The following is a 26,966-nucleotide window of genomic DNA, read 5'->3' as shown; positions in this document are numbered from 1 at the left end:
AAGGCACAGAGCATGTGGACACTATGTGGGCAGTAAGGGTTCAGCAGACCTGGATCCCAGTAGAGCTACTCACTTGCCAACTGGTGAACTCAAGTATATTACAATTTTTTTTTTTTTAGCTGCATCCTTGGCACGTGGAAGTTCCTGGACCACGGTTTGAACCTAAGTTATAGCAGTAACAACAGAGTCAGAGTCCTTAACCTGCTGAGCCACAGGGAACTTCCTATAAACAATTTTTAAATCTTTTAAGCTCTTCATCTGCAAGATGGGGATAATGACCCCATCCAGAATATAGCTTAGGTTAGAGTCTGGCCCTCAGAAGACACCTGATAGGGGCTTATCATCTGTTCATCCTAGAGGGACATCCCTGAGTTCCATTGTGGCTTAGCAGGTTAAGAACCTGACATAGTGTCCTTGAGGATGCGGATTCGATCCCTGGCCTTACTCAGTGGGTTAAGGATCTGGCGTTGCTGTAAGCCGTGGTGTAGATCCCAGATGTGGCTCAGATCCAATGTTGCTGTGGCTGCAGTGTAGGCTCACAGCTGCAGCTCCTATTCGACCCCTGGCCTGGGAACTTCCATATGCTGCAGGTGTGGCCCTAAAAAGAAAATGAATAATTAGAGGGACATCCTCCTCCAAGGATCCAGACTTGCTGTGAGGTCACTTCGGATTTCCCCAGAAGACAAGGCAAATGGCCACAGGCAACTCACAGGGCAGCCTCAAAGTGACCTGGTTCCTTAGAGGAAGTAAAGTGCTGAGACCCAGATTCAGACATGGTGCTTCTATTGCCCTTGAGTCCTTGGCATCTGCAGGCTGCATTGGTCCATGAGAAAACAAGCCTGTCTCATCAGCTGGCTGAAGCCCAGGTATGCAAGGTGCACAGTGAGACTTTGTGAAGGGCTTTCATGGAGCCTCGGGGACACCCTTGCCCTTCTCAGCTAGACTTGCCTTGGAGCCATGAAGAAGCCCCACTCCTCTGACCCATCCTTGTTCAAGAGCACTAGCTGTCTGCAGGGCTCAGGTCTGGACAACAGAGACAGGGCTAGGATATGTGCGTGAATCAGACAGAAATCCCTGCCTTCTTTGATTTATATTCTAGAGAAAGGAGATGATTGATAAGGTAAATAAATTAAGCAGTGCTTTAAATGCACAAATGTGTTGTGCTATGAAAATCATGAAGTGAGAAGGGAATCTGGGCTAGGGGTTTGGAGTGACAGTTCCTTTCTGTCTTTGTAAGGTCCAGGGGTATTACACTGGGGTCCGGTGCTGACACTGATCCTTGTTCCCATTGTCTCCCCCTCACCTCTGTCATTGACAACCACAGGGGTGACCACGGTGCTGACCATGACGACCCTCAGTATCAGTGCCCGGAACTCTCTGCCCAAAGTGGCTTATGCGACGGCCATGGACTGGTTCATAGCCGTGTGCTATGCTTTTGTGTTCTCTGCGCTGATCGAGTTTGCCACAGTCAACTATTTCACCAAGAGAGGCTGGGCCTGGGATGGAAAAAAAGCCTTGGAAGCAGCCAAGATCAAGGTACCAACTTCATTCTCCTCCTCCTTACTCCAGAGGAAGCATGCGTGGTTTTATGCCCCAATATAAGACAGGTGTTTCTCTTCCCTACATCCCTCCCGCTGAAAAGTGATTCCTTTTCTTACAGTCCAGGTCCTTACAAAGTGTTACAGCAGGTCCTGTTTTAAATTTATCTGGAATCACCCATCTTCATTCAGGTGAAAAGGCTGATGTCATAGGAATGGTTTGGGCTTGTTCATATGCAGACCTGTTACTTTTGCTAAGGTCCCTTCTGTCTGTTCAGGGACTGCCTATCAATTTTGAATCTTCTGCTCACCCTTTTGCCACTTCACCACGCAGTGTGCCTTCTGCAAGGAGGCCGAAGGTCACAGAGAGAGCCTTCGACTTACTGGAAGCAGCACAGTTCTGCCGATGAGATGATCTGGCTCGCTTCAATGATGCACACAAGTTATTGTGAGAAGCATTCCTCTGTTCAAAGCAATTAAGTGTTGAGGACTGAGAGGGAAATTGGTGCCTGAGGCTAAAAAAAGTTTGTACAACATTCCAGACTGAACCAGGTCCTTGGGCAAATGAGAATAACATACATGGACTGAAAAATAAATAGCACATGGTAAAGTGCCCATCAGCTCATGCCTAAAACAAACGAGTCCTTTCTCTGAGAGATGTGCAGGCCGGTGTGACCAGAATGGACTTGAAAGTGAAATTTCAACACTACTTTGGAAAACGTCCCAAAGGGAGTTCTTGGAGAATCTTATGGGAAACTGGGCCCCAAACCTGTGTTTCATCAGCACACCCCACTGCTGCTGAGGACACTCAACTGGGCTCACCCACCATCCACGCTTGGTTTCACATTCCTCGCTGCACTTCTTTTCTTGTAAAAAGTCAGTGTTGCAAAAGTTCTGACTTGATCTGGCCTTCTCGTTCTTGCCACCTCCAAACTCCAGGAGTCCGGGTTTCAGTCACTGAAAAAAGACCCTCTTCCAGGCCCAGCTCCCTGGGAGGGAGGGCCTTGAAGAGCAGGAACCTCACAAATGGGTGTGTTTGGGGGTGGGGGGGCATGAGCAGATGGCAGCAGATGGTTGGGGAGCTGGGAGAAGGTTGCAGAAGCAGACAGCCTTCAGACCATGCGTGGACCTACCTGTCCCAGGCTGGTGGAGCATGGAGGAATGTCTGTCGGGGGACAGACATGAATGGAGCCTGGGGAGAGGGGGTATCCCAACAGCTAGCACTGTGTTGCCGGAAAGTAAATGTTTGCTAAGGGCCTGGGCGACGGTGGACTGGAGGTGGCCTCCCTGAGAGGGGACACCAGCTGGGAGGTATTGCAGGGATCAAGACCACCAGGTTTGTGTCTGTGAGTCTAGGAAGAAGGTGAAACCCACGAGGCCATGGAGAGTCCTAGAATGTCCTTGAATGGGCTGCTATCACTGTCACGTTCAGCCTCATTGTCCCTGCTGCTCATCATAGATCTGAACTGCAGACCTGCAGGCGGGGTGGGTAACATGGCTCATCGAATCCCAGATTAGCTCTGATCTTCTAGAAGAGGAAGTGTGGTTCCCTCAGGGCTGTGGTGCTGGAGATCCACCCCTTAGGCCAGTGGAAGAAGCGTCGGGGAGTCTGCAGGCATCCCAGCAGGCGGATCCCACTGCTATACAAGATGATGGGCAGCAATCCATAAGCTGGCATCAGCCTTGTGGCATGAACTAGCTTTCATTTACAAGTAGAGAAAACCTGAACCCTGGACTGTGTTCACCACTGTTGCATGTGGGGATCTTCAGAGCTTGGGGTGCAGGGCCATTGTGAGGGGTGAATACCTGTGAAAGGTCAGAGGAAGAGGTTGAAGTTGACCATGGTAGGGTGGGGTGAGGGGGTGCTGTCTCCTAGCTACCTGCCCAGGGTAGGGCTGCCTATCACCCGGGAAGGAGGGCCAGAGGCATGTGTCCAGGACCACCAAGGCTGCTCTGAGCCCCATGCTGCTTGCTGCCTCCCCTTTCCTGTAGGAAATGCCCACAACCCAGACCCACCACCCCCTCCTAAAGTGTCTGCTCTGTCCTGGTTGTATTCAGAGATGAGGCCATGCCAAGCCTTCAATGGGCCAGTCCCTCTGCCTGGTGCACTTATTCTGGCAACCCAGCCAGGATGCTGGGTGTTGCACAGAGTGGCCCTCAGGCCCTGCTCTGGTCTGAAGCTCTGGCCACCCTGGCTGTGGCCCTGGGGCATTGTTCACCCTGCGCCTGGGTCAGTCTGTGCTCTTACACCACTTTGCTTTTCACTGCTTCTTTTTGCTCCTTGCTCCCTGAACTTCCCTTCTGTGTTTTATCTTTCACGTATTTTTAATGGCGAGTATATTTTCTTTCTCTTGTTTTAAACTAGAGTCACCATGCTGTGCATTACATCCCCAGAACTTATTTTTAGAGGCCATGCCCGTGGCATTCAGAAGTTCCCAGGCCAGGGATAGATCCCACTGCTACAGCAGTGACAAAGTGGAATCCTTAACCCACTGGGCCACCAAGGAACTCCAGATTTTTTTTTTTTTTTTTTTTTGCCTTTTTGTCTTTTTAGGGCTACACTCATGGCATATGGATGTTCTCAGGCTAGGAATCCAATTGGAGCTGTAGCCACCGGCCTATGCCACAGCCATAGCGACTCAGGATCCGACCACATCTGAGACCTACACCATAGCTCACAGCAATACCAGATCCTTAACTCACTGAGCGAGGCCAGGGATTGAACCCACATCCTCATGAATGCTAGTCAGGTTCATTAGCCGCTGAGCCATGATGGGAACTCCCACAGCTTATTTATTTTATAACTAGAAGTTTGTACTTTTTGATCACCTTCAGCCATTTTGCTCCCCCCACCACTCCCCACCTCTGGCAACAACCAGTCTGTTCTCTGTATCTATGAGTTCAGATTTTATTTACTTAGATTCCACAAATTAGTGAAATCATACAGTATTTGTTTTTCTCTGTCTGACATTTCATTTAGCATCATGCCCTCAAGGTTCATCCATTGTTGGAAATGGCAGGATTTTCTTCTTTTTTGTGGCTGAATAGTATTCCATATATGCATATATATGTGCATATTATATTTTGTTTAACCATTTATCCATTGATGGACACTTAAGTTGTTACTGTATCTTGCTAGTGTGAATAATGCTATTTCAGAGTTCCCTTTGTGGCGCAGTGGAAAAGAATCCGACTAGGAACCATGAGGTCGTGGGTTCAATCCCTGGCCTCGCTCAGTGGGTTGAGGATCCCATGTTGCCATGGGCTATGGTGTGGGTTGCAGATGCAGCTCGGATCTGGTGTGGCTGTGGTATAGGCCAGAGGCAACAGCTCCTATTGGACCCCTAGCCTGGGAACCTCCATATGCCGCAGGTGCAGCCCTAAAAAAAAAAAAAAAAAAAAAAAAGACCAAAAAAATGCTGTTTCAAATAAGGGGGTACAGATATCTTTTTTAGATGATGATATATTTTCTTTAATATTTATGTGTTTTCCAAATTTATTTAATGAGATTATGTTACTTTGGTAAAGGAACAGAATTTTTTTTCAACATTCTGTCATACAAATTTTCAGACCTACAGCAATATTTAAAGAATTGAGAGTTCTCTTGTACCTCAGTGGGTTAAGGATCCAGTGTTGTTGCTGAAACAGCTTGGGTCACTGCTGTGGTGTGGGTTAATTCCTGGGCTGGGAATTTCCACGTGCTGTGGCTGTGGCCAAAAAAAAATGGAATTGCAAAATGAAAACCAGTCTATCATTAACATTTTACTATGCTTATAATTACTGCCTATCTATCTATCTATTATCTATCTATCTATCTATCTATCTATCTATCTATCTATCTATCTATGTATCTGTGCTACCTAAAATCTATTTATCCATTCATTCATCCACCATCCTCAATCCATCTGTCAATATATCTTATTTTTTTTCTGTATTTCAAAGTAAATGTCAGATGGCAGTGCACTTCACACTAAATACTTCAGCAAGCATATCACTAACTAGAGTTCAGTATTTGTTCGTTGTTTGATTCTTTTAAAGCAAAATTTACGTATTGTGAAATGCAGAAATCTTAACAGTACATTTGCTAAGTTTTGATAAGCGTTTGCCAGTATAACTCAAATCCCTATCAAGATAGAGAACATCACCGGCACTCTAGAAAGTTCACCATACCCTGTCCTACTCGGTTCTGTTCCCATCTCAACTAAGGTAACCATTGTTCCAGATTTTTCTACCATAAGGTGTTTTGCCTGTTCTAGAATTTCACATCCAAGGTTGGCCATGTGCAGTTCTAGGCTTAGAAGTCTGTGGATGGCTGCCCTCTGCCAAGCTGATCTATCTGTCCCTCCCCCCAACCCCACCCTCTCTTTTTTGAGAGATAAACCTTTGGAACCTTTAGAAGTGAACTGACTGTTGCCTGCAAGGGACATGCCCTTACATTCTTCTTATATTTTTGCAGAAAAAGGAGCGTGAACTTACACTAAATAAGTCAACAAATGCTTATACTACTGGGAAGATGACCCACCCCCCAAACATCCCAAAGGAGCAGACCTCCGCAGGAACCTCAAATGCATCTTCAGTCTCAGTCAAACCTTCTGAAGACAAGACTTCTGAAAATAAAAAGACTTACAACAGCATCAGCAAGATTGACAAAATGTCCCGAATTATATTCCCAGTCCTCTTTGGCACTTTCAACCTTGTTTACTGGGCAACATATTTGAATAGGGAGCCAGTGATTAAAGGGGCTACCTCTCCAAAATGACCTGCCATACTCCCATCTCCAAGAGAGCCATACGTTGAGTGACAGGTACCAAGGAGAGGTTGAGCTTGGGGGACCTCCCAGGTTTGGGCACTATCTTTCAGGAAATGTTTGCATGTTGAATAATCTGTACAAATAATATTGCCTTGATGTTTCTATATATAATGTCAGATGTTTCAAAGATGTTCCATTGATAAAAATCAAACTACTTTCTAGAAAAACAGAAGACAATGACTCTGACACTCAGACGCTCAGTATCTTACGTTGATAGTTTACAAAGGAGTATATTTTTAACTGTTCCAAGTGTTAACTAACAATGTTTTTTATACTTCAGTATCATTTCATACAAATTTTCCCAGCAAATAAATATTTTAGGAAATGCTCCATGATTATTACTTGACAAGCTCTCACAAGAAACAAATATCGCAAAGAGCACATTTTTCATTAAAAAGGAAACTGTGGGCATTTGTGTACAAAACTAATTGCCTTTGATAATTCTTACTGTTCTGAAATGAAGAGCGCTGCATGATCTTACATTCAGAAATAGATAAAACAAATATTGATGCAGACATTTAATAACTGAATTATATGGTATGTTAGATTAACAGATAAAATATTCCCCCAAGAAAAAAATTTAACTGCTTAAAAAAATCTTTTTGGGGGGGCAGTAGAAGAAACTTACTTCTCTCCCCCTGAATCCCACACTACTAACAAAACAATGACCAAGGAGGAAAAGATCTTAAAACAAAAAGTAGTGTGATGACAGTCTTGGCATTTGGCCTGAGTGTCCACTATCTGAAACACTGACCACACCTCACTGCAGCCAGTGCGTAGTGCATCAGTGGTGAAAAATTGTAACTGAGTTATTTTCCATCTTATTTCCCTGTATATGTTTCATGATTGACTTATTGCTTTGTTGGCTTTTGTATATGAATCTTAAATGTTCATTAAAAAATAAAAACCAAACTGATCTTGTGGATAAATGTCATTCTTTTGAAGGAAAAAATTCATATTTTGGTGGTTGGACTCATTTCCTCAAAATGATGTAAAGAAAACCCGTCATGAAGTTGCTTGGGGAAAAAGTTCTTACTTGGCTGCTCACCTCTATTCCAATCTCATTCCTTTGGGAAGCATGTAGAAAGAAAGCTGACTTCAACCACAGTGAGGTAAATAGGTAAAATCAAAATTTCTTTCCAACACATATGTCTCCATGGTACAGACCCCCTGGGTCTTTGCTTGATAGAGCCATATCTGAAGGTGTTCCCAAGGTGGGTTCTTGCTGTGGTCAAGGTGACATGCCATTCCTTTTGCTGTTAGTGAACAGTGATGCAAAGTACTGCATGTGGACCATCTACTTACTGTTGGAGGAAGTATCCAGGAACAACATGTATAAAATAAATACTTCCTGCCTCTTTTGTGACTCACTTGGAATTATAAAAGGGACATTATGATAAGGGTATCAAAATTAGTCCTTCCTAGATTGACTACTTAATGGTATCCTTTTCTTTAAAACCCATCCACCTCACTGTGTTTGGTGGACACAGACAAGGAAATGGCCATGGACACAAGCATAGTCAGATATTCAGAAGTATTTTGTCTTGAATATAAATGGTCATTAGAAATGCCTGTAGCATCCGTTCACTGAAAACTCCAAGTACTTATCCTGAAAAACCTTTTCACAGAATTCAAGGTCAGATATTATATTTTACCAGAGTATTATGAGAGATGCACAGAACTACTACTTTATTCAAAAAGACAGGTGCCCATTTTTGGCATCTCTTGTTCCATTGTCCCTTCTATGACTGGTTTCAGGCTCTCATAGTAGGAAGGTAAAGGTCAACAACAAAAAAGGTGCATTTAAAAATTCACACAAGAACCATTTCTATATTTCGAGTGGTGCTATATTTGTATAACTAGGTGTGTGCTTTCCAATATATCATAGCATAAAATTGGTTAAAACCAAAGGCAGAGCCAAAGATGACACTGGAACTTCTGTCGTCATTAACTACTAATTTATATTTCTCTTATATGGTTTTTACAGTTTTGCTTTGTATTGTACTTTGGAAAAAAAATATACTATAGGTTAGGTCTAAAAAGCTGTACATCCAAATGCTCACTTTTTTTGTTGTTGTTCTTTAGGGCCACACTTGCGCAAGTTCCCAGGCTAGGGGTTCAGCTACAGCCGCTGGCCTACACCATGGCCACAGCAACTCAGGATCCGAGTCACGTCTGCAACCTATGCCACAGCTCACAGCAATACTGGATCCTTAACCCACTGAACAAGGCCAGGGATTGAACCCGCAACCTCATGAACACTAGTTGGGTTCATAACCCACTAAGCCACAAGGGGAACTCCCAAATGCTCACTTTAAACATCTCAATCCTAATGGGAAATGATGTTTTCCATATCAGGTTGCAATAATTTTCTTAAGTCTAGCCTTTGTTACTGGAAACCCTAGGAGTTCTACTAGGTAAATTCCAGTTTGAAGATGTACCTACTGCATTTACGTGCTGCTCAGTCTTAAATGTGATGAATATTTAGTGAAAAAGATCACATTAGTTCTGCTGATTTTGTTTTGTAGATATTTCAGTGTTTATTATTTTTAATGAGGACATAATAATCACCTTGGGAAAAATAACTAGGCAAGAAATTAAATTTTTTGAAAACAATTATAAATTACAGTGCCCTACTTTAGAACCAGAGTATTAAATGTATCTCTTTTGACATCACCATAAATAGAAAGACAGAATATTCTAAAAAGTCTGCAATAAGTATTATTTCCCTATTTCTCAGGAAGTGATGGGTCTATCTAAGAGAGGCTATGGCTAAAGTTAACATAATGCTTGTATACAATAATTGGGTTCAAATATTTCTAAAGTAACTATCATAATTTAAATGGTACAGCAACACCCTGTGTTGAAGATTGACAAGGAAATAGCAAATCTTCTAACCTATTTGTTACATTAATTCTTTAGAAATAATGCTCTATGTCTCCTTTGGGATAAGTTAGGGAAAAAGGGTGCAGTAAATGAGAAATCTCTATTTTACAAACAAGGATGTTGAAACCCAAAGAGGTTAATCCATTGGCTCCAATCTTATCACACCTTAGGAGAAAACTCAGGCCTGGATTTCAATTCTCATAGCTTCTAATTCTGGGTTCAGAACACCATGCAATTGCTTCCAGGTGGAAGTGGATTTAGAACCAAAATGTAACCTAAAATGGAGAAATCTTGCTTTAAGCGCTGGTTGAGTGATTATGAAGAATGCCCTAGAGAATAGTTTTTACACTGAAAATGTAACCTTTAAGGCTGTTCCTGCTTATATTAAAGTGCTGTGCTTCTGTGATCTTAGAAACTCCTCTTGCTTGAAAGGACCCGTGGAGGTAGCACTCTTCCCATCTGAGAGAGGAGGGAGCAAGGATGCAGGGAGGAGAGAGAGAGAAGCACTGATGGACTAGAGCCTGTGTCTGGATGGGATTGCTCCTTCCAGAAGATCTAAATGACTGCACTGAGAAGGGAGCTCTACCTCAAGGGGAAAACGTAACTACAATGACATAAAATCTTCAATCAATGTGCCTCCATTGTAAGAAGCAGCTTCAAATCAAAAAGAACTTTTCTTTTTTAAATTGGAAATGCCATCATTCCCTCAGTGAAAACAGTATTTTAAATATTTAAAAATTAGCCTTCATGTCTTTTACAATAGCAGCACATCTGGGACAAGAAATGCCATGAGCAAACATGGTGAGTATTTGAATATGAATTACTCTGATCATTGCAATTACTTGCCAGGTTTGCAGTGATGTAAGGTAATGTTTTTGAAGTGTGCAAAAAGTTCATTTCATCAGAGATTTGCATGATTATCTGTTTGTCAGTGTCATTTTCAATAGACTTAACTCCAATCTCAGTGGTTATATAGCTTATTTTTAAAATAAACATGGGTTCTTTATGGAAATTTGTAGTTTAAAAATATTTACTGCCTAGAATTTCCCTAATATAAAAGTCGGAAGAAAAAAAAAAAAACAGGTTTCTCTAGTTTTTCTGAGTTCAAATTTAAAGTAAAACTCAAGATCAGATACTATATTTTGCAAATTATGGCCTTAGAAAGGAAAATCTGAAATGAGCTTTAATTGACTCAATATACTAATTTAAGTCTAATTTGTTCTGCATTCTTAGTGTTGCTACCACTGTCTCTTAGCAGCCAATACTATTCCAGGACATTAACAGGTGCTCAGCGAATGTGAACCAATGGGGGAAAGAATATTGGAAAGTGAGAGGACTGGATGTGATGAAACTTCTTTGGATATCCCACCCAAAGAAAATATGTCTTTAAGAGTTTATGGAGTAAAAATTTAAGGGGTTTTACAAAGCTATCCATGTTTGACATAACAACAGTGGACACACAGCCCACAACAACAGCTTGACAAGAGGCCAACCCTTTAGGTATAAAGTGACTGTGTTATTTATTACTCAGAGCTGGAGTGATTACCTTGATACATCTCCTCTCAGAAAGCAATGACAGCTCTGGTGAGATTGTCAAAAGCAACAATTTCAAAACTCTGGAAATTTAATTAAAGGCACACAACAAATTGAAAGGGTTTGTTGGGAGTTCCCATGGTGGCTCAGAACAAACCCAACTAGTATCCATGAGGATGTGGGTTTGATCCTTGGCCTCGCTCAGTGGGTTAAGGATCCAGAGTTGCTATGAGCTGTGGTGTAGGTCACAGACGTGGCTCAGATCCCGAGTTGCTGTGGCTGCGGCATAGGCCCTGCAGCTACAGCTCCAATTAGATCCTTAGCCTGGGAACTTTCATATGTCAAGGGTGTGGCCCTAAAAAGACCAAAAAAAAAAAAAACTTTATTGAAGAAAATCTACTGAACCTCAGTTAGAAGTGAAGACTATGGCATTTTTTTTTTCTTTCTAAGGTTGCACCTGTAGTATATGGAAATCCTTGGGCTAGGGGTCTAATCAGAGCTACAGCGAGGCCTACACCACAGCAACAGCAACACTTGATCCGAGCCGCATCTGTGACCACAGCTTGTGGTAACGCTGGATCCTTAACCAACTGAGCAAGGGCAGAGATCAAAGCCACATTCTCACAGACACTGTATCAGTTTCTTAACCCACTGAGCCACAAGAGGAACCCTAAGGACTATAACGTTTTAACTTAAAGATACTCCCACCTCCTTACCAGCTCCTTGGCATGGTGCCATGAAGACCAGCAGTTTGCTGCCTCCCATGGGAGTTAACTTAATTTGGAACTCCACAAAAAGCCCCTTCCCCAAAACTTTGCCACTGTTATTATTTTTGGCCACAGGCACAGCATGCAAAAGTTCCCAGGCCAGGGATCAAACCTGCACCACAGCAGTGACCTGAGCCACAGCAGTGACACCATCAGGTCCTTGACTCGCTGAGCCACATGGAAACTCCAGGTTTGCCGCTATTTGACCTGACTTGGAACTCCAAGGAAAAGCTTTGTTCCCAGGGCATTGTTGAAAAAACAGACCAGTAGCAGTCAGGGAAGGTAAACACTACAGCTTCCTAGGGCTGTGAAATAAGCTGGGGCTAAAAAGAGCTAGCCAAAAAATTTAAAAGCTAATGTAGGGACTCATATGTTCAAGGTAGACTATGAAAACCTCTGGCACATTCCCAGGGATCTGGAAGGTTGTGTCCATGTTCAGGGCTATATGAAGAGTCAGGAAAGAGCACAGAGAGCTATGCTGATCCAGGAATGACACCTAGGGAGCCAAGACTAAAAATTAAACAAAATTAAAACAAACAGAGATTTTCACACTATAGGAAATACAAACACTACAGAAATGGAAAGTTACTAAACAAAAAAAAAAAACAAATAGAACCCCCAATGACAATGAAAGTATAACAACAAATAATTGGGAAGAAGGGATGTATGATTGGATTTCAAAGTTACTAAAACATATGTCTAGTATGTTTAGTTTTCAACAAATACTTTAATTTCAACAAACATGAGATATGCAAAGAAACAAGGAAGTATAGCCTATATACAGGAAACAAAACAATTGAAAAAAATGGACCCCGAGGATACCCAAATGTTCAACTCAGCAGATAGACTTTATAAGCACCACATACTAACCACTTGAGCTAATTAGCCCTATAGTAGGTAGATTTGTTGTTTTTATTGTCTTTTGGGGACCACACCTGTGGCATATGCAAGTTCCCAGGCTTGGGGTCAAATCAGAGATGTAGCTGCTGGCCTACACCACAATCACAGCAAGGCCAAATCTGAGCCACACCTCTGACCTACACCACAGCTTGAGGCAATGCCAGATCCTTAATCCACTGAGCAAGACCAGGGATACTAGTTGGGTTCATTATCACTGAGTCATGATAGGAACTCCTAGATGTCACTTCTAAAAAGAACCAACTAGAAATTCTGTAGTTAAGTAGTACAGTAACTTAAATAAAAAATAAGAAGTTCCCATTGTGGCTCAGAGATAATGAACCCGACCAGTATCTACGAGGATGTGGGTTTGATCCCTGGCCTGGCTCAGTGGGTTATGGATCCGGCATTGCTGCGAGCTGTAGTAGCAGACATGTGTTGCAGACATGCCTCAGATCTGGTGTTGCTGTGGCTGTGACTGTGGCTGCCAGCTGCAGCTCCAATTTGACCCCTAGCCTGGGAACTTCCAAATGCCCCGGGTGTGGCCCTAGAAAAGCAAAAAGAAAGGAATGAAGTTAAAAATTCACAAGTGGGCCTCAGTATTGGATTTGAGCAAGCAGAAGAAAGAACCAGCAAACTTGAAAATAAGTAAATGGAGATTATTCAGTCTGAGGAACAGAAATAAATTATAGAGAATAAAATGAACAGAGCAGGACATCCATGAAACACCATCAAATAGACCAATGTGCAGGAAACAGGAATCCTAGAAGAAAGATAAAGAAGAAAAACATTTGATGAAATAATGGTCAAAACTCCTATATCAAACAAAGTTATCCTTTGAAAAGGCAACTGAAATAGACATCCTTGGGTGAATAAAAATGGAATGAATTAATCTATTATAGACCAAACTTACAAAAAATAGCAAAAGTATTTCAAGTTGAAAATATATGATGTTAGGTGGTAGCTTAAATCCATACAAAAAGAAGACCAGTAAAAGTAATTTCATAGGTAAATGTAATAGAAAAGATAAACATACTTTTTATTCTTTCTCCTCTTACCTGATTTTAAAAGGTAGTTGTAGGAAATAGAAATTATAAAACTATATTTTTGAGTTTATAAGCAGTAATTTATAGAATAATATCATAATAGAGAAAGACAGAGCACCATATTGGAACAAAATTTCTATATGCTATTGAAAATAAATTAGTAACAATTTTAACTATATTATCTTAAGGAAAGATGCATGTTTAATCTCCAGAGCAACCACAAAGAAAATCAGAAGAGTAAATAAAGATCCAGCAAAGGAATTAAAACAGTGTACTAGAAAATATCTAACACAGAAAAGGGCAGAAAATGAGTAATACAGGAACAGAGAGGATATAAGAAAACAAAAAGCAAAACAGGAGATATAAATTCAATATCAATAATTATGTTACAGGTGTATTTGATAGTCCAATCAAAAGGTAGAGATTGTCAGACTTAAAAAAAAAAATGATCCAACTATATGCTACCAATAAGAGACAGATTTCAGACTCAAAGACACAAATAAGTTAAAAGTACAAAGGTGAAAAACATACACCATGCATGCAAACAGTAACTAAAAGACTGCTGGAATAATATAAAAAATATTACTAGAGACAGGAGAGACACTTTATAGCAATAAAACAGTTCACGGAGTTTCTGCTGTGGCACATTGGATCAGTAGCCTCTTGGGGGTGCTGGGACATGGCTTTGGTCTCCAGCCTGGCACAGCAGCTGCAGTTTAGGTCATGACTGTAGCTCAGATCTGATTCCTGGCCTGGGAACTCCATATGCCCCAGGGCAGCCAAAAAAGAAAGAAAGAAAAAACAAAAACCAGTCAGTTCATCAGGAATACAGAACAATTCAAAGCAGATGTGCAGATGTGCATCTGAAAACAGAGCCCCAAAATATATGAAGGAAAAAGCTGACAGATTTGAAAGGCGAAATAGATTCTCAATAATAAGAGTTGAAAATATCAATACTCCATTCTCAATAATTGATAGGACAATTGGACAGAAAATCATCAGGGATCTAGAAGATAAGAACAACACTATCAACCAGCCTGACTTAACAGACATGAACATTCTACCCAGCAATGACAGAGTATACAAAGGGTATACAAATGCACCTGTGCTTTTCTCCAAGATACAGCATTTTCTATACCACAAAACATTTTAATACATTTAGTGAGATTAAAATCATATAAAGTATGTTCTCAAAATACAATGGCACTAAATTAGGAATTTATTGTTCAAATTGAGACATTTTTAGGAGGGCTCAAGACAATAACTACACCAGGACAACAGGTAAAAATCAAAACTGACTCGAGCAAATTAAGTACTGTGTTGCTTTTGCTTTTGGCAGGGAACCCACTATATGGATGGGAATTCCCACTCTTCTGCCTCAGGCATCTTGAGTGAAACCTTCCTTACCATGTAAACTTTGAGTCAGCAGCCCCTCTTTTACAGTTTGAATTGGGGGTGTTTCAAAAAACATGCCCTTCATTTTCAAATGATTTAATTTTAAATTTCACTATGCCCCATCCCTATTTTAAACCATTTAAAGAACAGATTCAGTCAGAATTTTTTATATTTTTTTCTTAAACCCACATGACAAAAGGTGGGCTGTGGGAAATTTGCAAGGAAATCTTGGCTTTACCTTTTTGTTGCCTCTAGCTACTGACCCTGTCTTGGCCTTGGGAATACTTGACATTTTAAAATGGTTAATTTCTACTCATAATATTCTGGAAGTTCTGTGCTTTACTAGAAATGAATACCATGCCAAATCTCAAATATCCTGAAACCTTCATATGATAAATAATAGAGGGGAAAAGAAATACTTTGCAGTTTTCTTACCTATAGTTTTTGTTTACAGGAGTGAGCCAATGGAGTCTGACTACATAGAAGGGACTTTATTAGGAGAAGTAGCCTAACTTAAGTATCTGAGCATGAAAGGGGCAAAGTCAATGCAAAGCTCTGGTCATTCAAAAACATGCTTCTGTTTTCTGAGAAACCGCCACACTGCTTTACCTAGTGGCTGTACCAATTTACATTCCCACCAACAATGTTGGCATTTCCTTTCTCTCCACACCCTCGCCACAGTCACAGCAACATCAGACCTGAGCTGTGTCTGTGACCTACACCACAGCTCATGGCAATGCTGGATCCTTAACCCATTGAGTGAGGCCAGGGATCGAACGCGCAACCTCATCGTATAGGAATGTTCAATCCCTGGCCTCACTCAGCAGGTTAAGGATCCCACTGGAACTTCCTAGTTGGATTCGTTTCCGCAGTGCCATGGTAGGAACTCCCTCATTGTAGTTTTGATTTGCATTTCTCTAATAATTAGTGATGTTGCCTCAGAAAACTAAATATGGAACTACCATATGATCCAGCAACCCCACTCCTGGCATCTATCTAAGAGAAAGGCATAATTCAAAGAGATACATACCCCCTATGTCCATTGCCAACACTATTCACAATAGCCAAGACATGGGAACATCCTAAATGTCCATCAACAGATGAATGGATTAAGAAGATGTGGTACAGGGGTTCCTGTTGTGGCTCAGCAGTAACGAACCTGACTAGTATCCCTGAGAATGTGGGTTCCACCCCTGGCCTCACTCAGTGGGTTAAGGATCCTGTGCTGCTGTTGCTGTGAGGTCACAGATGTGGCTCAGATCCCACATGGCTGTGGCTGTGGCATAGGCTACAGCTCCGATTTGACCCCTAGCCTTGGAACTTCCATATGCCTCAAGTGTGGCCATAAAAAGCAAAAAAAAAAAAAAAAAAAAAAATAGATGTGGTGTATATACACAGTGGAATACTACTACTCAGCCATAAAAAGAACAAGCTAATGCCATTTATAACAACATGGATGCAAGGAGACATTATCAAACTAAGTGAAGAAAGTGAGAAAGAGAACAACAAACACAATATGATATCACTTATATGTGGAATCTAAAATGTGGCACAAATGAACCTGTCTACAAAGCAGAAACAGACTCACAGACATAGAGAAGAGAATTGTGGTTGCCAAAGTGTAGGGAAGGAAGGGAATGGGATGGACTGGGAGTTTGGGGTTAGTAAATGCAAACTATTACATTAAAATAAGGTCCTATTGTATAGCACAAGGAACTATATCCAATCTCCTGGAATAGGCCATGATGGAAAATGGTATAAAAAGAAAGAATAAATATATATGTATGACTAAGTCACTATGCTGTACAGCAGAAATTGGCACATCATTTTAAATCAACTATACTTTAAATTTAAAAAAAAATGAAACACTCTTCTAAATTCCTGAGTGCAGTCTGTGAGAGGAAGCAGGTTGAATATTGCTGTGACCCTTTTAAGTTGCTACTGAAACTAACCCTCTATACCACCAAATGTTTAATAGTTAATGATTTCATATTCTTTTTCTTTTTTAGACATGCCTGTGGTATGTGGACTTTCCAGGGCCAGGGATCAAACCTGAGCCACAGCAGTAACAAAGCCTGATCCTTAACCTACTGAGCCACTGGGGAACTCCATGATTTCATATTCTTTAGCAGCCCCAGAGAAGCAAACCAATAGGTGATATTGATATAGATCAATAAATATATAGATATGTATGTGATAGACACACATATGTATTGTTTGCACACTGTGCGAGCTGGTGAAGCCAGTTCAAAGTCTACAGGGTAGGCCATTAGGAGGAGACCATCAGAAGCAGACTGGAACTCTGGTGACACAGGCCAAAGCTGTTGCTCATTAGTGGGAATCATTCCTCTTTCTCTTTTTTTCTCTTTTGTCTCTCTCCAGAAAGTCTCAACACTGCTTTTAACAATTTACATCTGGTAATGTCAGGCACATGGAGGAAAATCTCCTTAACTTACTGTCCAATGATTAGGGACCTTAATTACATCTACAACTTCCTCCACAACAGCATCTGGATTTCATGTTTGGTTGAATAATTGGGGAGAGTAGCCTAAGCAAGTTGACACATCAAAATGCCACCACAGTATTCCCCTTGTTCACTTGGCCCCTATACACATCTCCTTACCCAAATTTAATCTCCAAGTAGAGAGTTACAAAGTTACCTTTCTGTCTAACATGATGCAACGCAGCTGCTACAACCAAAAAGCACACTAACACTTTCCCCAGAAGAGAATACAAAGTGTTTTGGGTGCTATTCACTCATCCTGCCATATCTTATAACTTAAATGATGAGATATAAAATTAACTATTACTAACACATTTTATATTAGATAAGGGGATCATAGAGGGAAGAAAAGAGTAATATTTGTAGATACACAAAAAACAGATTCATTCCAAAATAAAGAAGAAATATTCATAATTATTAGACTCTGCATTTTTAAACCTGGCCACATGGTTATAGCTGTTATTTACAAATACCTACTTCCACGAATCATTTCCTATTCAATTGGCTCTCAGCAAGCATTTCAACTGGTCTTGGTGTTTGGCCTGATGGGCTGACCCAGATTCACTCCTCGTGGCTTTCTAACAAATTGTGTTGTTAAAGTTTTCCATTGGTTCTGATCATAGGACATGAAAATACTACCAACTTCCTTAAGAGATTTCCTGTATCCCTGACATACTCTTTCTAACCTCCATTGGGGAGCAGCAATCCAATTTCCTGTGGTAGTCAGGATTAGTCCCCTAGCCAGCGTAGTCCATCCCCCCCCCCTTTTTTTTTTTTTTTTGCCTATTGATTCAGAGGCCTGAGGAGCCCTAATAGTTGGTTGCCAATTTCATCCTTGTTTTTAACGGAATCATTGTCACATTCCCCAGGGGGCTACATTCCTCCCTTTGGAACTAAACCCTCTAGACCAACAGAGTCTAAGGTCAAGGAGCTGGGAACTGAAATTTTTATAGGTATTGTTCCCTAGCTCGTGTCATTGCTGTCTTCCTAGGCCACTATAACACATTCCCATAGAGTGGGTGGTTGAAACAATGAACATTTATTTCCCAAAGTTGTGAAGGATGGCAAGTCCAAGGTCAAGGTACTGGCTGGTCCAGCATCTGGTGATGGCCCACTTCTGAGTCTTCCCGTTGGATCCTCACATGATGGAGATCAGGGAGAGAGAAAGCAAGCTCTCACAGTCTCTTCCTCTGAGCCTCTGAGGGCACTGATCCCATCATAAGGGCACTGATCCCATCATAAGGGCTCTGCCCTTTCAAACTAATCTCTACCCAGAGGCCCTGTTCCTAATGCCATCACAGTGCAACCTCAGTATGTCACAAATAAATTTGTGAGGAACACAAATGTTCAGTCAATAACACTATCCCACTAGTCTATCAAGAAAGATGTAGGAAAAGGGTAATATAGTAAGACCTGTGAAATCCATGAATTGGGCCCAATATCACAGCCTAAACATTGACATGAATACATCAAGACACAGAACCACTCCATCTCCACTGGGGCCCCTCATAACCCTTTTATAGCTACACCCTCACTCCCATCTCTGTCCCCTCCTGAATCCCTGGTATAGCAACTCTTTAGTCTTGAGTCTTAATTCATCCCACCAGAAACCTCAACCACCTCTCCCTTCCAGAAGAGGGAGGTGACTCAGTGGCTAAAGGGCAGCTTTTGCTTCCTTACTTTCTTCTCTTGGCCACAGCTGTGGGCTCCTGGGAAGTTCCTTGCAGCCTGTTGCATGAAAGAAAAGAGCTGCAGCCTAGTTTCCAGATGGTTCTGTACGCTGTGTATGATGATGAGCAGAGGAGAGAGAAAGGAGAAAGTGAAATTAACCCTTTGACTATTACACAGATGACAGGGAAAAATCAGAGTAGGGCATTCCAAACAGCCAAACTGCTGAGGAGAAGAAAAAGAATCACAAGCACCAGAACAAATATCAAACTCCCTGTATTCCAAACATGAAATCCAAAAAAGAGCAAAAAATACACAATATGTAGAGAAAGTTCAGGCCTGGTACTAAAGTGAGTCTGGGGCAAGTCCTCAAAGTAAGTTCTTAAGGGGAAGGACTTATCTCGTCTATCAAAAGAAACACATTTTCAAATAGGTTCATAAAGTAGATCTCAATGCTATGCAACACAGAAAACACACACACCAAAAGCCAATGATCCAAGAAAGGGAGATGTAAAGGTCTCAGTAAAGATATTCCGGGCAAATGAAAACCAAAAGAAAGCAGAGTCCTGACATCTGGCAAGGTAACATTCAGGCATAAAAAGATTAAACATGACAAGCCACAATTAAAGGCAAAGATATACAGAAATATACTGAAAAGTACGGCCATCATCCATACAATGTAGAAATTATAAGAGATGAAAGGAGACAGAAATAAATACATACACATTAAAATTTCAATATTAGGACAAAATAAGGCAAGAAAACAAAAAGTAAGTTAAAAAGAAAAAAACCCAAATATCAAAATGAGGTAGATATCTGATGTATCTTGACTTTACATGCTCATATATGAGAACAGATTTTCTTCTCAAATACACAGGGACCAGACACACAATTAATCACATACTAGATCACTTAGTAATATTAAGAAATATCAGTATATCTATAAAGTAGAAGTTTCATAAATAACACTCTGATGACTAAACTAGAAATTAAAAGCAAATAAAAAGCTCTCCCCCAATTGGAAATATAAAATTCTTCCAATAGCACAAAGATGAAGGGAGATGTAGAAATTGTCAAATTTTCAAAAAAAAAATCAATGTTAATTTAAAATTACGCATAAAATCTATGGGATACATTTAACACACATCAGAAGAAAATTCACATTCTTAAACACCTATTTCAACGCAAATGAAAAAATGCAAAAAAAAAAGAATTAAATTTCCACCAAAAATCTAGAAGTAGAATAATGAAATAAGCCAAATGAAAATTCATGGTAAGTAAAATAAAGGTAAAAGCAGAATTTAATTTTATAGGGTATAGAGTAGATCTAATTAATGAATCAAAACTCTGCAGATTAATAAAACAAAATATATAGGCTGCTTAAGACAAAAGGAGGAACATACACAAAATAAGAAACAATACTACTTATACAGAAAAAAACAAAAAGAAGTCATAAAAGACTACTTATCACACCTTTATCCAATGACATTGAAACACAGATGAATTGGAACATTTCTTGGGGCAAATAGAGTTTGCTGAAACTGACTCCGTTAGAGATAGAAAGTTAAAGAGAAAAGAGAACTTTATCAAGAAACTTCTACACACACACACACACACACACACACAAACGGACCAGATGTCTTCCCAGGGGAATGCTACTAAATTTTTAGAGACAGTATAATCCCAATTCAATTAAATTGCTTCAAAACATAGAAAGTGATGGAAAACTTCCAAGTTTATTTTCAACTGTAAGAATATTAGGAAATTCAATAATATAATTATGTAATTAATATAATTAATCATTTATGGAGAAAATCATTTAATTCCATTGGTGCTACAAATCTGACAAATTTTAACATTCATTCCTGTTTTATTAAAAACCTCAAAAATAAATATTTATGGGTATCTCTTTCCTCCTCCTTCTTTCTGTTTCACTCCCATTAAAAGACCCTAGACATTTCCTCTGTGATTTGGAATAAGAAATTTTCTCCAATACTTTCTCTCTTCTTTATCATCATATTAAAGCATTAGCTACTGTAATTAGACAAATGAAAACCCCTAGAGGCATAAAAACAGGGCACATTGAAGTAAATCGATCTCTATTTGCAGATAATGTGATAATACAATGGAAAAGCACTAGAGAATCAATGATCAATTAACTCAGACTTCAAAAGAACTCAGAAAGCAAGCAAAATAGAAAAATAATATAAAAGTATCTCGAATATTTCTATGCATTAATTAGATGACATTGTGGAAGAGAAAACAGCATTTACTTTAGAAATAAAAAAGGTAAAATTCTTACAAATAAAGAGGAAATATGAAAACCCTATCTGAAGTATTCATGAACAAATATAAAAATTATCTCTTCTTATTGTAAAGGGTAATCCAACATCATAAGGATGTCAATTTTCCTTAATTTAATTTATCCATGTAATAGAACTCCATTAAAACATGAAAAAAAATTTTTTTCCCTGGGGCTCTACAAGTTGAGAATAAAGTTAACTTGGAAAGATAAATGTGAAAATATGTGAAAATAAAAATACTGAACAAGAAGACTAAGAGCTATCACTAGCCCAAACAGATATTAACACGTAGTACAAAGTCTTTATAATTATGATGGTGATATGAGCATATTAGTAGTAAAAAAAGCTACTGGGGCTGAATAAAAATTCAAAACAGATCTAGGTACATATAGAAGTGTGGTATATGATAATGGTATTTCAAATCAGTAAGACAAAGTTGAACTTTGGAGTAAGTGGTGTGGGAAGATCTGGATAATCAATTATGAAATGTCCGAATGCTTCATACCTCACAGAGTATACAAGAATATATTCTAAATGGATCAGAGATAAAAATGCAAAAAAAAAAATGGTCAGAATAAATCATGAGTGAATATTTTATAACTTGAGTATAGGGGGAGGTTTTCCAACTATGCATTTAAATCGAGATGTAGTAAAATATATTTGACTACAAAATTTTTAAAAAATTTGCAATATGAGAAAAATACAAGCAAATCAAATGAAAAATGACAAGAGGGAAGAAATTATTTGCAATATATCCCACAGACAAAAGATATTCTTAAAATTCGAGGACAAGAGATGAAGAAGTCTTATAGAAAAATATGCAAAGGGCATGGATAACTTGCTAAAATATAAAATGGCCATAAACATTTAAAAATGCTCAGTATTATTTATAACAAGAAAGATGCAGGTTAGAACTATGTCGAGATATTATTTCTCACCTCTTAGTTTAAAGCAATGACATTTTTAAACAATTCTTTTCTAAATGTTGCTCCCAGTTAAAAGAAACCAGGGAGAATTTTGTGGATTCAAGGGCTAAGAAAAGGAAATTATGAGTGAGCCTGGAAAAAACTTCTTGTCTAAGAAAGTAAGGATGGGCTAACACCTAAAAGGAGTCAGGTATTAGCTTCAAGAGGCCCCTACTGTCTAAGTCTTGGATAATTTGAGGTTAACAATAAATAATAATGGATTAAAATCCATTAAGTAAAAAAAGAAGTCATGACCCCATACCAAAAATTGGAATAGAGGAAGAAGGAAAATGCTTCCTTACAATATAGTACCAACTCATAAATGTAGAAGAAACAAGCAAGTCGGAAAATCACCATTTTACCAGAGACAAGAATCACCAAACGAAAGCTAAGTCTAAAAGCGTTAAATATTCTTTTTTAAAAAAATTATTTTCTATTACGGTTTATTCCAGGATATTGAATATAGCTCCCTCTGCTATATATAGGTCCTATATAGGACTTTGCTCTTTATCCACTGTCTATATAATAGTTTGCATCTACTAACCCCAAACTCCCAGTCCATCCCTCCTCCACTCCCCTCCCCCTTGGCAACCACTAATCTGTTCTCTTTGACTGTGAATCTTTCTCTGTTTTGTAGATGGGTTCATTTGTGTTGTATTTTAGATTCCATAGGTAAGTGATGTCATATGGTATTTGTCTTTCACTTTGTGACTTCCTTCACTTAGTATGAGAATCTCTAGTTGCATAGACTTAAATATTTTTAAAGAATTCCCTCCAAAGAATATTTAACAATATGAAAAGAAAAAAGTAACTTCACAGTGGAGAAGGCTGGCAGATACCAACTTAACCAAGTGATCAATGTAGGACTGTTCAGCATCATGAGCCCCTGATGTGATGCTCTGAGAAAATCAACGTTACTTATGTTGTATCTCTGCAAAAATACATAACCTGAGTCTGATCATGAGGAAACAGCAGACAGACTCAAACTGAGATGCATTCTACAAAATCACTTGTCTCTACTGAAACTGTCTTGAGGTTATGAAAGACCACGAAAGGCCAGGGAACAACTGCTATAGTTTAAAAGCAGACTAAAAGTGCACAATAACTGATGAATTGTGCCATCCTGAATAGAATCTTGGACTATGTTGGGGGGGATGGTACTGAAGATAAAATAGGAACAGTTAACAAAATTAGACTGTGGACTGTAGATTACACGATATGGAAATTTTTGTATTATGCATTTCTTTTTAAACTTGTGAATATTCCATGGTAAGTAGTTTCTTAAGATTTGGGGAAACTTTACAAGCTGACTTATATGGAAATGCAAAGAACCTAGGACTGCCAAAAGAATAAATTCAGAATACTAAAAAATTGATATTAAGAACAATTTTAAAGCTATTGTATGAAAAAAAGTAGATAATGATGCAGGTATAGACAAACAGATCAAGAAAACAGAGCTCAAAAAAAATGCATGCATATATGGTCACCTGATTTATACAAATTGAGTGGTAAAGAGATGGTGTTTTAAATAAATCATGCTAGGTCAATTTGTTATTGGTTTGGAAGTAAGTAAATATTCATTCATAAAATCATATACTAAAATTAATTAGAAATGAAACCTAGACCTAAAGTAGCTTTCTTCTACAGCATAGACTATCTTTATAACTTCTGGGTTTGCAGTGATTTGTTAAATAGGACACAAAGCAATAATGTTAAGAAAAAAACACAACTTGCAGAATGCAAAGCAAACCATTGACTGAGAGAAGAAAGTCATCACACATTGAGGGGCTCATACCAAGAATACAAGGAGCTTCTGTAAACAAAAAGACAAACAGCCCAGTTTAAAAATGGGGAAAAGATCTGAATGATACTTCATAAAAGAAGATATTTCCATGGCTGGTAAAAATTTGAAAGGAGCTCAATGAAACTGAAACCAGAATGAAATATCACAATGGCTAGAATTAAAAAAAAAAAAAGTCAAGGCATTTTTTTTTCTTTTACAGCTGTACTTGCAGCATATGGAAATTCCCCGTCCAGGGGCCAAACTGGAGCTTCAGGTATGGCCTACACCAAGGCCATGGCAACACTGGATCTGTGTGGCATTTGTGATCTGGCTTTGCAGCTTGCAGCAAAGCCAGATCCTTAACCCACTGAGGGAGGCCAGTGATCCAACCCGAATCCTCACAGAGACATCAGGTCCTTAATCGGCTGAGCCACAGCAAGAACTCCGGGGCGCATTTTATGGCTACATATGGAATTTATACACAGCCAAAGGGTAGTAATTGATATAGCTATCTTGGAAATCTCTTTAGTAATATTTATTATCACTAAACATATGCCTTCCCTGTGATCTAAAAATTCCATTTTTAGTTGGATAACCAAGAGAAAACATCATGTAGGCCTGCAAAAAGATGTTAGCTAAATAGCGTGTGCTCTGCTGAATACTAGAGTGAAATACTCTGTGCAGAATAAGAAGTAACAAAAGCCTGCTACCTGCCACAACATGGATATATCTGGAAGACATTATGTTGGATGAGAGAGCCAGAGGTTAAACAGAACAAAGTACAGGATTCAATGTGAGATTCAGGAGCAGGCAAAACCGGTCTCTTGGGTTGAATGTGGAATAGTGGTTACCAGGGTGGGTGTTGACAGTGAAGATAGCCCAGCACCTGTGAGCAGGCACCGGAAAATGTTCTCTATCCTAATCTGGAAGATAGGCACATGTCATTCTTATACATATGGTATATACAATCATCAAGTTCATTAAGCCGTACTTTGAAGATGGTGCATTTTGTTGTATGTGTATTGTCCCTTGGTAATATAAATCTTTAAAAGTTGAGAAGGGAAAGCTTTTTTCAACCATGAAACATCTTAATACAATTCAAAAGTATAAGTTTGAAGGTGGGAGAGATTTTATTCAAACAGAAAACCCAGAGGCAATAAAGAATAAGATCAGCTGATGCAGTGGTCTTGTTACATGCAGCACCACATCTCTCTTTGCTTCTATAGCATGAGGTGAACCGAGGCCAGGCAAGGAATCCTGAGAGGTATTTCTTGGAGAAGCCTCAAGAGGATCCCCAGCCAAGGCAGCCAGTCTCACTGCCTTCTCTGGCTCCTTCCCGCCTCCTGCCAGACGCAGCAGCCAGCCCGGGTCTTCCCCAGAAACCTTGAGTCCGGATTTGACGCCAAGACTGGAAACAAACAGCATGCATCTGCATCGCTGGAGGATGTTCGTGGAGCACGTGGAATTGCATAGGCTCCAACCCTTATCCCTTTTGTTACTTTTAATTTTCCTTTTCTTGCGAACTAGGGGAATGGAATGCAAAACCCTCGCGCCCAAGTGGAACCGAATTGTCAGCTTCCTCAGTGCTGCAGACAGAAGAATTGGGGGGCGGGGGTTGGAATCAAAAGGAAAACGGAGAATGAGCACTGCGCATGCTCCGTAAAGCATCCTACCGCCCTCCCCCTTTCACTATCTGCCCCCACTTTCTACGCCAGTCAAGCTGAGCAAGGCAGGAAAATCAAAGACAGAAAGATTTTCCTTTGAAGATTCTAGATTCTTGGCCTTCTAGTTTGCTTTCACACTTATGCCCGGAAAGCTTGCTTTGAATTTGTTCTTCCTCAACTCATTTTGCTTAAAAAAAGCAGGGGTGGGGGGGAAATCATGTCCCAGGCAGCACCATGGAAAGGGGGGCTTTCTTTGGTAAAACGTTCAAGTCTACCAAACTGACACACTAGGTATAATAAAGGGAGCCAAGAGCTAGAAGAAATCAAGTTACATCCATTCATGATAACAGACTGAAAATATGCAAGAAAGGAAAAGAATAACCAACACAGGAATGCAAAAAGAGCATCACGTTTTCTTTTCCACTGTTTCTACTGTAAAAACTTCACTGGGCACTTCTCATTATACTGATATTTTACAACAACATTCAAGTATCTGGCTGCTTGTATTATAAACAACTTGTAAGCATTTGTACTCATGTTAAATAATAAATACAGCAAGGAGTCTAAAACTTTGGTGAAAGAACCAAACAAAGGTTTACTGAGCTCCTATTCATCTGAAAGGCAGTATGACATAGTGATGAAGAGATGTTGGAGCCTGCTGCCTGGGTTTTAACTCCCAGTCTTCAATCTCCTAGCTCTGTGATCTTAGGGAAATGACTTACCTTCTCTGTGTGTTTTCTCTATCATTGAAATGGGACTAGTATTGTGAGAGAGCTCATTTATATAAAGCCTCCACATTAACCCCTGGGCCCCTATTATGTTATCCATGTCTGACTGTTATGTTACCTAAGTTCCTACTACTGTGTTTAAAATTGAGGCATAGAAAAGTGCTTATTTATACATGCAGTTTTCTCATAGCACACATAAGAAGCTTGTGGACACTTGAAATGTATCCTTTTTTTTCCCATTGTTAATATTTTATTGTCTGTCATTTTGAGTTTTTTCCCCGCTATTAAGAAAATAAGCATACTGTACTTACACTTGCTCTTTTGTTAGTTTGTTTTTGGCTTTTTTTTTTTTTTTTTTTTGGCTGCATTGGCAACATGCAATAGTTCTTGGGCCAGGGACTGACCCCGAGCCACAGCAGCAACATGAGTCACTGCAGTGGCAACAGCAGATCCTTAATGTGCTGAGCCACCAGGGAACTC

At 39.7% G+C, this 26,966-nt stretch overlaps 1 protein-coding gene across 8 annotated transcripts in view; it reads left to right on the top strand.

Annotated features, from left to right (window-relative positions):
• The window catches only part of GABRA5 (gamma-aminobutyric acid type A receptor alpha5 subunit), an 82,098-nt gene extending 74,833 nt beyond the window's left edge, over window positions 1–7,265 (top strand). For 4 of the 8 annotated variants that reach the window (XM_005654467.3, XM_005654468.3, XM_021098647.1 and 1 more), the window contains exons 10-11: window positions 1,325–1,536; window positions 5,995–7,264. In XM_005654467.3, coding sequence (XP_005654524.1) covers window positions 1,325–1,536; window positions 5,995–6,297 — 515 coding nt within the window. In that variant the 3' untranslated portion in view covers window positions 6,298–7,264. Of the gene's footprint in view, window positions 1–1,324; window positions 1,537–5,994 lie in introns of all 8 variants that reach the window. The other 4 variants (XM_003121648.4, XM_005654471.3, XM_005654466.3 and 1 more) reach the window with 2 other exon arrangements.

The sequence above is a fragment of the Sus scrofa genome, chromosome 1 (genome assembly GCF_000003025.6).
Source record: "Sus scrofa isolate TJ Tabasco breed Duroc chromosome 1, Sscrofa11.1, whole genome shotgun sequence".
Classification (NCBI taxonomy): domain Eukaryota; kingdom Metazoa; phylum Chordata; class Mammalia; order Artiodactyla; family Suidae; genus Sus; species Sus scrofa.
This window is presented reverse-complemented; position numbering and strand designations above follow the sequence as displayed.